Below are 12,649 nucleotides of genomic sequence, written 5' to 3'. Positions count from 1 at the left end.
CAGGTGAACTTCATCCTGGAAGTGCAGGTCAGAGGTCAGGTGAGACCCTGCCCACTGGACGCCCACTGAGACAAACCGTCATCATGCATAATGGCAATTTGCCTGGTTTGTGTGGCTGCCATGGGTGTACAGCGCCATCTGGTGGTCAAATGGAGAACTGCATTACTGTAACTCGTCTGTGCAACGTCACGCCGATAGCTCCCTTCCAATTGGCTGGCCGACTGGGATCACATGATCTCCCCGCTCACTGTCCCGTCTGTACACAAATGGACAAGTTAACAACGCTGTGAGCTACTTCTTCGTTTTCCGTGCATTTAACAGTGAAACAACAACCTTAATGTTATTATGTGTAAAGAACAGACGTCGACGCTGATATATGCGGGATTTTGATTAACCTGGACGCATGATAACAGGTGGGCCGACAGTTTTACAGCTGAAAGTGAGTTGTTTTTGTTGTCAGCGACTCTCCGTCTGCTCAGTAAACCAAACGCTTGTTACAGTGTAAGTTTACGGTTTAGTAATGGGAATAATGGCACTGTTAAACATACAATATTACGTTATTGTCCTTAACTTTATTGCGGATCAATTACTTCTTAACCTAATGTGTTTTTAAGAACTTTAAATCTTTGCTACACTGTTTTTAGCTTTTTAGCTAATACTGTGTTAAAGTTATCTAACGTTACGCTGAAGTTCACAAAGTAATTATTTTTGTTTGGGTAATTTGATAATGGTGTAATTTTATCCGGCTCACCCTCCCCTCGACAACTTGAGCCAAAACTCTTGAGTCGCTTGTTCCTCTCTAAGCTGTTTTCTCTAATGTAGTTTGTCCCTCTGAGCAGATAAACAAGCCTCCTTTGTCCTCTGCTATGAGTGGTAGTCAGACCTAAAAGATCTGGCACACTCTGCCAAAGTCACTTCAAGCTTTTTTTGTTTACTTTGAATGAATAATATAATAGAATATATAATAAACCTTGTGTATACGGCCATTTTGAAAATAAAGTGACAAAGGGCTTTACATGGTTGAACCAGGATTAAAATATTTCAGCCATTTAAAGAAAATACCCAACAATAATTTAAGTAATTAGTTAATTACACTATATTCACTATGTTTCACAAGTGCTTCTGGAAAATCTGTGTGAACTGCGTTACAGCCTCAAGGTGTTCCTTAACAGAATCTTGATCCAACAGTATGACCAAGAGAGATAGGCCTGTAGATATGAAATATATCAGATTTCAAAATGTCTCTCTTCCTTATTCCAGACTCTGTGTAACTCGGCATTGCTTGGTTTTGAATACCACGCAGTAGCTTAAATCATAACCGTTTTGTGTGAGTGTTCATGTTAACGAAAATGTCTCTCTTATTTCTTCCCTGTTGTTAAGCAAACATGATGAGAACATTGAACTAAAGCAGCGTACGTGTTTTGCTCACTGAGGACAGGTATGGCAGGAAAGGAAGGAAAGCCAGTCGCAAAAATATGTTACATTCAATACATTTGCAGAGCCTGTGTCCTCAGGACTGTGTGGGACATACAAATGTCCAAATTCTTCCGTGTGATCCGAAACCAAAAAGCTTTTATCTAACAGTCCAGTCCACTGTATGTTCCTATTCCAGCAGCCGTAATGCGTCACGTGTTTTTGTGAGGAGACACAAACTCTTGTGACTATCAGCTCTGAGGTACAGAAGCTTTACTGAGTCACACTGCTGCTGTCAGCATTTAGGCTTCCATACTTCCTCATAAATCAGGAGACGTCGGATTCCAGTAAACGTTTTTTTTTGATGTAGGATGTTTTTGGTGGTTGTGAGCTCGGCCCCCGGCTGCCCCGGCCGACCTGCATGCAGCTTGTCAGCAGCTGGAGCCGTGTGTCTTTGTGCTAGAGATGAGCTGTGCAGGTTATTCTCTGTCTGTGCTGTTGAAAACATCTAGAGCCTTCTCTTTGTCAAGTCTGTAAAGGTTAGGCAGAAGAGAGACAATGGTGTTTGAGATTGGTAACAGAAACTATGTAGATGCCCCTTTTCCTCAATGATTTAGTTGTCAAATTCATTTTATATATTTTTTGAAAACTGGATTAAATCCCCACCTATACCTTGGTTGGTAAATCAGTGTGTTGAGTGCAGTTTACTGATGTCATACCAAAAGATTTCCCTGTCATGAATTTAAAATGTTTTCCTCTTGCTGCCAACATGTAAAAGTTTCCTTGTGTAGCTTCAGTATCGAGTCATACGTAGAGTCTTTGCCACAGAAACACGAAGACACGATGTAACTTTCTTGTTCCTCTGTTTGGTCTCAGAGCCGCGGAGCATCACCTGACCTGAGCTGACACTACTGATCTCTATCAAATCAGATGTCATTTTGTCTTTGAAAATGAAGACAGACATGGTTTATAACCAGGTAAGGTGCTTTCAGGTGCTTTTGTTAAATGAATCAACTACAGTATTATGAATATTATATAATATGAATAATTCCTCTTTGGATTGGGTTTGATTATCTGTTTAAAGTAGTTGTCAAGTAAAAATACCAAACATTTACTGGGTAAATCTTCTCTAACGTGAGGATTCACTGATCACCTTTGATGTTTGTTTTTGAGTCAGAAAAATAAACATTTTGAATACATCACTTTGTGTAACTTGAGACTGGCATCTTAATTTTGACATTTTGTGCACTAAAAGATGAATTGATGAATTTACAAAATATTTACAGATTAATTGATGCATCCCGAATGATTTGCACTGTATGCTTTCTGTTTTTCATAAATGTTGTTATTTGTGTTCAATTCTGTAAATCATATCTTATACTGGACGCAAAAAAAAAATCCCTTTGGCTTTACCAGGGTTTCCACTGGTCACTGAGTTCCTGTACTGTCATGGGCATGTACAGTAAGACACACTGCCAAGAGGAGGAAGTCAGGGAATTTGAAAAATACCCTGAACATTAACAACTGACACACGTAGTTTCACACACAGTTTTACTCACTGTTACTCTACTCGCTGTTTAACCCCGATGAAGAGTCATGGACCAGGACTTTCTCCTCCTCCGTTAAAGGATCAGTTCGACCAAATCACAAATATCACAGTTGAGTGAGAGTGAAGTCTCTCCTTGCTTGGCCATGATATCCATTTTAATAGTTTTTAATTATTATAGCAGTTTGGATTTGGATTAAATGTTACATAAAAAGCACCACTACTCCCAACCACAAAGAAATTGTGCTCCTGCTCATACATGGTGCTCCTTTTGAAGAGTGACACGTGTGAGAGTGAACAATAAGAAAATGATGTGGTGTTGCTAATCACAGCTTGCTTGTAGGAAATGTGGTGGTACAGGGCCCATGATTCATTATTGTATTCTTCTGATACCTGTAGCTGGTGGATGTGGAGAGGAGACAAGAATCCAACATGAAAACGCAGCTGGTACGTCACAGACACAGACACAAACGACTTCACCACAGAAATCTCACAGACATTCAGAGATAAATCTGATTTACTTGAACGTTGATCATCCCCCCCACCTCCAGTATTCCAGATGTGCGATCGCTCTGGCCACTGTGGCTACTGTGCTGCTGGCCACCACTGCCCTCTACAACCTCCTGATACCGAGGGTTTCCTCCTCCCATCCTGCCCCGAGCAGCAGCCTCCGTCTGCCCCAGGCCGAGTCCTGCTCAGACCCCTGCAAGTAAGCAAACATCTGCACCCACATGGACGACTGTTGTAACAGCTGTTGTATAATGAAGGCACTATTTAATAACGATGAACAGCAGCACATATCATAAATTTATAAGAACTGTTGAGCTTGATGGTTCATTCTTGTCCTTGGAAACAGCAGCTGACATCTCCACTCAAGGTACACTCACGTGTTCTTGGGCTTTTAACCACATTACATGCTCTTCATCAACAGGAGAAGTTTGCTCAGTTGTGTTGGAACTAAAGATATTTAAACTTTCCGAAGCTGACAAAACAATCTCCACTCAAGGTCCACTTGCTGTCTTGTTATGGAGCTTATGAGCGTGTATCATGGAATAAAACGGGTAAGTGGACCTTGAGTGGAGATTGTTTTGTTAATTGTTGAATTAGTTTGTTTTGTGGGCATGGTATGTACTGAGTGGGACACTTTACAGTTGAAAAATAAACTTGATGTATTTAACGGTGACGCTGTTTCTAAATTACCTCAAACACTTCTTTGGCATGAGATGTGTTAATATCTTGTTATCGGCTGATACATACGCAACGTGTCATATAATATATCTGCGATAAGCTAATATCAACTGATCATTCTGGCCGATTTCTCGTTCTAGCTCTACTCCATAGGCAGAAGCAGGAGTACAGATGTTAATCATCATCATCATCAAGCCATTTCCTCTCTTTCCCCGTGTCAGGATCGTTCTGGTGGAGAGCATCCCTGAAGGGCTGGAGTTTAATTCCAGCACCACTCATCCCTCCATCTTCCAGGCCTGGTTAAACCTGATGGGCGAAGCTCGCAGCAGTGTCGACATCGCCTCCTTCTATTGGACGCTCACTAACAAAGACACCGGCACTCATGAGCCGACAGCCAATCAGGTCAGCTGAAACTGTGAATGTCCAAATAGCACAGGATGAGTTTTACTTCTCAAAACATTAGTTTAATGGACACATGGGAAAAGTGACAGGCTTCTTTTCTTTTATTCTTCAGTTTTGTTTTTGATTACATCAGTGTGAATAACATTTACAGCGTTAAAATCCTTTTCTTGCTGTGTGCACAGGGTGAGACCATCCTGAAGACACTAGCTGAGCTTTCGGGGAAAGTTTCTGTTCGTATCGCAGTCAACACACCACAAGGGAGTCAACCGCAAGACGACATCAGACTGCTCAATGACTCAGGTGACACTAAATGCCAGCGAGTGTCACACTGATGTATCTACTGTCTGATGTTTGATTGACTTTAGGTTAAGCCTGAGCCTGCAGTGTTCTGTATTTACCGAGGCAATCAGTCAATATTATAGTTGCTTTTATTTAAGAGCCGCCAGTGGAGAGACAGAGAGAACTCCATCAATATTATTATTACTAATACTAACAAAATGAGTTACAGAAGTTGTGTGAAGAGTTTCATCTGATGTAATGCATAACAGTGGGCACACTTTGTTGTATTAAACATCAATTTAATTAAACATATATCGTATATCTCAAATTGATATGAAGACATTATTAACAATTTTAGAGCAAATACAAACTAAATATTAGGGCTATAAGTCATTTGGTTGAAATCAATATCATGTTAATAATATTAACATTTTCTCTGGTGTGTAGAAAATAGTCTCATAATAATAAAATAAAATTAAGCAATACAGAAAAAACTACACTGGGGTGATGAACACTGTTTTTTTAACATTAAATAGGGTGCATCACTCTGTTCCTCCAAAGATAATTCAATAATGTAACATTTTACAAACACTGATTCTTTGAAATCTTTTGGCATTAAAATTGCTACATTTTAGATATTGAATTTGTTAAAAAAAACTAATTGTGTGTGTGTGTGTGTGTGTGTGTGTGTGTGTGTGTGTGTGTGTGTGTGTGTGTGTGTGTGTCAGGAGCTGATATCAGGACAGTTAACATGAGAGAGCTCACCTCAGGCGTCCTCCACACAAAGTTCTGGGTTGTGGACAAGAAACACATTTACATCGGCAGTGCCAACATGGATTGGAGGTCCCTCACACAGGTACACACACACACTCACACACACACAGGTTATCAGTCAGAATCAAGTGTTACCAAAGTAACCTGGTTCACAAACATATTTTTTATCCTATATGTGCGAGTGTGAATTTCTTAAATGGTTTACTTGAATATTGTTGTTACTCTGTGGATCAGAATCAGTATCAGTGTTTTACACAGTAATCATGAGAGAGAAATTAAGTAGTGTTTATTTTTTTAAACTCAGAATTCAGTATTAGCGCTCCAGTCTAATAAAGGATGCCAGGCGATATCTAAACTGAATGAAAGGTTGCCTGGTGCCTGATCCCAGCAGAATTATGTTTCTTCTGCTTTTAAGAGGAAGTTATCGTGTTAAAATTTGCTTTAATCCTATGATGGTCGTCAATATCTCAAACCACATCCCAATTTTAGCTTTTTGCTCAGTCACTGTCAAATCAGTAGTCAGTCATCTCTTCCGTTCTGAAAAATCATTTACACAGTGTTATGGTAGTTAATGAAGGCATTAAATGATGCTAAACATCAAAATCTTCTAATACATACCACAATTTTAAAATCCAGAAGCTGTAAAAATCTGTGATTGACAATAAGTTCATATTCTGCTGTTGGTCTTCAGGTGAAGGAGCTGGGCGTGGTGGTCTACAACTGCAGCTGTTTGGCTGTAGACCTGGGTAAGATCTTTGAAGCCTATTGGTTCCTGGGGGAGAGTCAGTCAATCCCATCACCTTGGCCCACCAGCTTCTCCACCCTCTACAACAAGGACACGCCCCTCCAGCTGCCACTCAACAACACGCCGTCCAACGTCTACCTGTCGGTGAGATACATACAGGGAGGGAAGGATGAGACATTTTAGTTTTGTTTTTTGTTTTTTTATTGCAGACCCAACTGAGGCCCAGTGCTGGCCCTAAACCCCCTTTTTACACCAGTGTACGTCTAATGACCAATACTCTCCCTTAGTTTATCATCTATCAAGGCTCCCGTATTGTTTAAAATGTTGCTAAAAATGAACAAATCATTTACCGGATCTCTCTCTCGTTTTCTTCATCACTCTCTCTCAGAGTTCCCCTCCGTCCTTCTGTGCGGCCGGCAGGACTCCAGACCTTCAGTCCATCCTCAGTGTGATGGAGGATGCCCAGAGCTTCATCTACATCGCTGTCATGAACTACCTGCCCACCATGGAGTTTTCACATCCTAAAAGGTACAGCTGTTCAGAGACTTACGTTGAGAAGAGTTAGTGAAGTCACTTAGGAACTGCTGTAGATAATGTGGGTCAGGTTTGGTCATGGCTTTATGGATGGTCAGTCCACCACTTTGGTCCAGACTGAAATATATATATATATATATATACAGAGATGTAAACAGTAAATAACCAGAGCCGCTAGCTTGGCTCAAGACTCTTAGCCTTGTTTTAAAACCAAAGTTAACCTAAAGTACTTGTGTAAAGCATGTTCTTTTAGAAAATGTGGTACAAATGAGCGTAAACACCTGTGCAGAAATCTGTACATTATATTCAATTTAAACTGTATTTAACAAGGGAAATTCACAAAGCAAACCTGCAAGTGTTTCATGAAAACATCAAGTAATTGTGCATTCTTGAGCATTTTATTTGAGGATAAATAATGTCAAATAGAATTGGGACACGGCTTATTTGCATGGTTAATGTGATGTCCCGTGTGTTCATACTCTGCATGTGGCGCCCTCTGCAGGTACTGGGCAGACATCGACACCCAGCTGAGGCGAGTCGGGTACGAGAAGCGGGTCAAAGTGCGTCTGCTGATCAGCTGCTGGGCCAGCACCCAACCGCTCATGTTTCCCTTCCTGAAGTCTCTGGCCTCAGTCTACGACCCCAAGAGCAAACTGGACATCCAGGTGGTAAGTAGCTCCTCCACGTTTCCTTATAAAAAAAAATACCTGGCCATGGTCCTGTGTCCTCTGCACAGAGAAAGGAGGTTATACATATTATGATACTTATGTAGTGAAAACAGTTACCTGATGATCTCTTGTTCCCCTTATCCAGAGGCTGTTTGTGGTTCCTGCCAGTCCCAAGCAGAAGGAGATTCCCTTTGCCAGAGTCAACCACAACAAGTACATGGTGACTGACAAGATAGCCTACATAGGTAAAGCTGCACACACACACTGCACGGTTCATGTGAAACACTTGGATACCAACATGTGTTGTACATAACTAGCTTTTGAGTGGCTGTTTTAACACATCAAGCTGCAATACACACAGCGTCTATCCACTCATGAACCTGACTGAATATTCAAGTGTGTGGCACTTATTCAAAGGGAAACCTCTTAATTGATAAAATAATAATAATCTCATCTGATTGTTCACCCTTAAGATGTACCACCTGTCCAATCAGCCTTGTTTGTTTAAAAAGGTGATAAATAGGCTAAAATATAATCTTGTTTTTTTCTGTCTTCAGGTACATCTAACTGGTCAGGTGACTACTTTGTGAGCACAGCTGGCTCAGCATTGGTTGTCAACCAGACTGCATCACAGTCCCTGGAGCCAACCGTCCAATCACAGCTGAAGGCTGTGTTTGAGAGGGACTGGGACTCTGACTACAGCACTCCTATCACCCAGCACTCAAACGTCAAAGAGTTGTGTTAGTTTCAACAGCCAATAATGCAAATATCAGTCTACATCAGTGTACCACAGGTGTCTGTTCAACACATATTGCAGTGCCATAGTTGCACAGTCATTTTAGTATTCAAATTGTTGTGTATTTTGCACTAGTCAGCTGAAACAGTTGTTCACACAGTGAACATGAGAGAAATGAGCCACAGACGAGTGGCCACAGTAAACCTGGTTCATCAAAGCTTTAGTGCCAAACTCCTATTTGACCAGAGAGTAATGTGCCATCAAACCAGTAGACTGCCCAGTACTGCCAGTCTTACTCTGTCTGATTTTTAGGCAAGAATTACTTCGCATCTCTTTGCTGTGTTTATCAAAGCTGGCCTGGGATTCCAACTATACAAGTCAGATAAGATATTAGTTACTCTGCTGTTACATCAGACCAGTGCAAAACTCCTGTCGGCAGTCAGAATGGACTGCGACATGTTACCAGCATTGACAAACCATGAACAGGCACTGTTTCTTTTAAAAAGCTCCAACAGACATGTTGAATTGATTGAATCATGTGGTTTCTGTCATGCAGTTCCAGGAGCTGTTTCAGTTTCCAGTTGTTATGCACAATGATGTTTTCAACCAGCTCCCATAGTCACCCATGTCAAGTGATCTAATCATTGATCACTTTCTAGTTTTAAAGGTCAACCACAATGCAATTTCTACAACCTCAGCCTCAGTGGGAGTTTTTTTTTTATCTCAGCTCATCTCAGGAAGTAAAGTTTGAGTGTTTTCTTAATTGATCATTTTAGTTTGCTGGAATCGGGTGTGCTGTGCCTGAACTGTAAATAAGATGCAGGCTTTTTAAATTCCACTCTCAGTCTTCAGGACTGTTTTTAAAATAGATTAATTTAATGCTTAAGTCAGCAGCAGTAAATGAGGGATGAACTAATTTAATTTCCACTGTGTGGAGTGATTGAAACTACCAATTAGTGAGGAGATGGCAACTGTCCAAAGAAGCGTGTTTACTAGTAGTAGCATGCTTATAAATGGAGCAGTTATTGTGTACATTATCATCATTATCTCCTTCCTCTTTGTAAAGAAATTACTCTCAATAAATGTCTTTGAATCGAACCTGTTCCAGTCTGTTTAAAGTTCTTCATGTGCCCTCTGATACACAAATATTCAATTATAATGAAGTGCCTGGTCGGGGCTACTGAAAACAAGAATACTTGATATGACACTGGACTTTGTCCCACTCTTTTATTGATTTCATCAAATCCCCTGCCCTGGTAAACGCACTACTTGTGAATATTCTGATCTTGGAAAAACTAAAATATTTGCACACCTGAATGTGTGACTCACTTACTACTGGTTTGTCTCACACGTATGTCATACAACGTTTCAAACTGAGTGGCTCATCAAGTAAATGAGCTGATATCTGCCGTAACAAAGCCATGATTTTAGAAATACTAAAGTCATGACTCTAAATTCCTGCCATTACAACCGTGCCACTCTAAGTTTGGATTATCCACCAGAATGTATTTTCACATATTCAACACATTCACACACTTTTAATTTATCTCTCTACATGCCTCAATGCCAGAAATCCTGGTGGAGAAATGCTAAAACTTTTCCCTGAGGTCCTTAAACCTCCCAAAATACAGTATGTAGGTGATCTTGAATGAAGTTTATTGACTCTGACCCCACGGTGCATAGCAACCAACCAGAATCGTTTGTAGAGCTGACGGCACTGCAAATAACCATCTGCTTCTCAAAGCCTGTGCAGTAGGTCTGTTTACTGTAGGACAGCCTTCTCTCTCTCTGAAACATGTAAACAGGATGAAGGCTGTGATGCTCGACTGTTTTTACCCATTAAATGTACTTAAGCAATAGAAGGGAGCTCAAAGTGAGCGAGAGGACTGAGGTTGTACCTGGAGAAAGTTTTGGTTGTAAAGCTGGAGAGAGGCGGATGATTGCAAGATGATTCCTGCACACAGAGCAACTGGGTTGGATCAAAGTAGGAGATGGCACTTCAGTCTTTGGCTCTCTTTAATCCCGGGCATGGATGGATTACTGAACGGCCCCTGGGCCAGAGCCTCTGTTTGAAGTGACTGTTATTAACAACTATTGTTGGAAAGTCACAGAGCTCAGTTATAAATACAAATGTCCTTATCACATTTTGTCTCCTGATGCTGATCTTTTGTGTTGAGTATCTGCCATATTGCATATTTAATTTTCCTTCATATCACAGCTGCACCACATATATAAAAATACAGCAGAACAGCTCTGCTTTAAGAAAGTAGAACTTACATCTCAGGCTTTCTTTGGTGGTTTCCTGTAATATTTCATGTAGCATTTAGTATAATATCCTTGCAGAGGAGTGTCACTGTGGATCAGTCAGACAGCCTCTCTTCATCTTCAGCATGAACTAAATACTGAAGCTGCTGTTTTTGAACCTTTTGACATGTGTGTGCCCTGGGACCCATTGTCTCATAACCCGTCCATGAGTGGAGGGTATTCTGGGGACCTGGATGGCCCTGAGACATGCCTCAGCTTGGGAGAACTAGCTTGACCTTCCATGTTGCTCCTTCACCTGCTTCTCCAGAGCTTGAAGTTTATCTAATGTTGAGTCAAAAATCTGAGGCAGACAGATAAATTAAACTACTCTGAAATGTAAGCACCTGGGTGAAATACAGTTTCAAACATTGAATTCAGTGCCAAACGTCCTTTATTAATGATATATACAGTATATTACACAAAATACTCTAAAGTGGGGAGCCACCATCAGGATTACTTTACTACTAACCCCACTGAATATGCCGCTATTCTTCTTATTATTAGTAGGATCCTCATCATTATTATTATCATGACAGTGACGGGGCAGCTGGGCTGTCCTCTGGTCGCCTGCTGTGGCATTGTATTCGGCTGTGGAGCTGTCAGACACAACACAATAGACCTGCTGGGCTTTTCTGTCTCCATACATTCCTATAAGCCTCCGTCTGCGCACAGCAGAGCGGAGGAGGAGCGTGAACGGCGCCGGCACCGGTCAGCAGGGCGAACATGGCGGCACACAGCTCTGTGTGTCACTGCTGGAGAGATTTTCTTTTTTCTCTCAGCTTTTATACAGAAGATTGTTTTGATAAAAGAGTGTTTGGCGCCACCTGAAATCACGGACGAGCAGCACTTGTTTGTATTTCTTCCTGCGCGGAGAGATGCTGCCTGTTCGGTGCGCAAAGCGGAGACTTTCTGGGTGGGTCAGGCTGCAAAGTTTCCAGGCAGAGCTCCAAACCAGGGCGGCTGCTTCAGAGGAAAGGGAGGCATGAGGATACGGCAGCAAATCGATTTCAGCTCCAACACTGATTCATATCGTTGTTTTTAATAAGACGGTTGGTTTTAAACCATTTGGCGTCTCCCTCCAGCTGCCCATCAAGCGTGCTGATTGTGGTGAACGCACCAACAAGTCCTCCTGTACCATATAGGGCGTGTAACTTACAGCTGACCTTGACTAAATCCAACTCTGGTGAGCTATTATTAGACACACAGCATATAGTTCAGAGGGACTTCCTGAGTGAGACATAACGGTGGCTGCGGCGCACATGTTGCATCAGGTTGGTTGAAAATTAAAGTTTTAATATGAGGAGAACATGCAAAGTATCATGTCACAGTACTGTGTCGTTACTGTTGAATTGTTGGTCATCTCTCAAACTGCTGTCTCTCCCAGATTAAAGCCCCGCTGGTGTCCTCGGTGTCCCGCTGCTCGGCTGTCTCTCTCACCAGGCTGTTTAAGGTACAGCATGTTCACATGCTGCAACTGTCCATGCACAGTACAGCTTTGTCCTGTTATGTTTATGTTTTTCATTGTATACAAATGGGTTTTGATGTACACTTTTGTATTCACTCATTACATCAATCAAATAAGAAGCCAATCAATAACAAGATTCTACCTTCAATGCACTTTCTATTTTAAATAAGTCATACAAATGTCATTTACAAACCCTGGACGTCTCCTCCTCAATCTCCTGCTGCAGGACAAGTGGCTCATATTTCTCATTTCTGACAATGACCATGTTTTTGTTTCTGACTAAAAGCACCTGAACGCCGACAAATTGTCACAACATCCAAATTTAGTAATCTTACAAGGAGCAGCATTGAAATAGAGCCCACACCTTGAAATAAAACAGACAAATGACATATAAAATACTACCAATGCAAAGAGAGCCTTCACCAACCACCACCTCCTGTTGGCAGTAAAACAACAGTGCTATAACTTTTTAGAATTGTAACTGATTATTTTTTGCACACATTTCGGATCTTAAACTCACATTTTTGCTGTTTTTATTTTCCACCCTTTAATCATTTCAAGCAGGAGGTAATTTGGCGTGTGTTGTGTTGCAGTA

The 12,649-nt window shown here is 41.2% G+C and overlaps 1 protein-coding gene across 1 annotated transcript; it reads left to right on the top strand.

Moving 5' to 3' along the window:
- Positions 1-269: 269 nt before the first annotated feature.
- Positions 270-9,383, top strand: pld3 (phospholipase D family member 3). Its single transcript, XM_070905680.1, has 12 exons — positions 270-413; positions 2,290-2,390; positions 3,359-3,406; positions 3,511-3,668; positions 4,369-4,549; positions 4,732-4,849; positions 5,557-5,684; positions 6,294-6,491; positions 6,736-6,875; positions 7,384-7,549; positions 7,695-7,794; positions 8,107-9,383. Exons 2-12 carry the CDS (start codon positions 2,364-2,366, stop codon positions 8,292-8,294), a joined length of 1,452 nt encoding a protein of 483 aa, XP_070761781.1. The 5' UTR covers positions 270-413; positions 2,290-2,363; the 3' UTR covers positions 8,295-9,383.
- The last annotated feature ends 3,266 nt before the right edge of the window (positions 9,384-12,649 follow it).

The sequence above is a fragment of the Enoplosus armatus genome, chromosome 5 (assembly GCF_043641665.1).
Source record: "Enoplosus armatus isolate fEnoArm2 chromosome 5, fEnoArm2.hap1, whole genome shotgun sequence".
Taxonomy (NCBI): Eukaryota; Metazoa; Chordata; class Actinopteri; order Centrarchiformes; family Enoplosidae; genus Enoplosus; species Enoplosus armatus.
The sequence above is the reverse complement of the archived record's forward strand: the minus strand, read 5'-3'. Positions and strand labels throughout refer to the sequence as shown.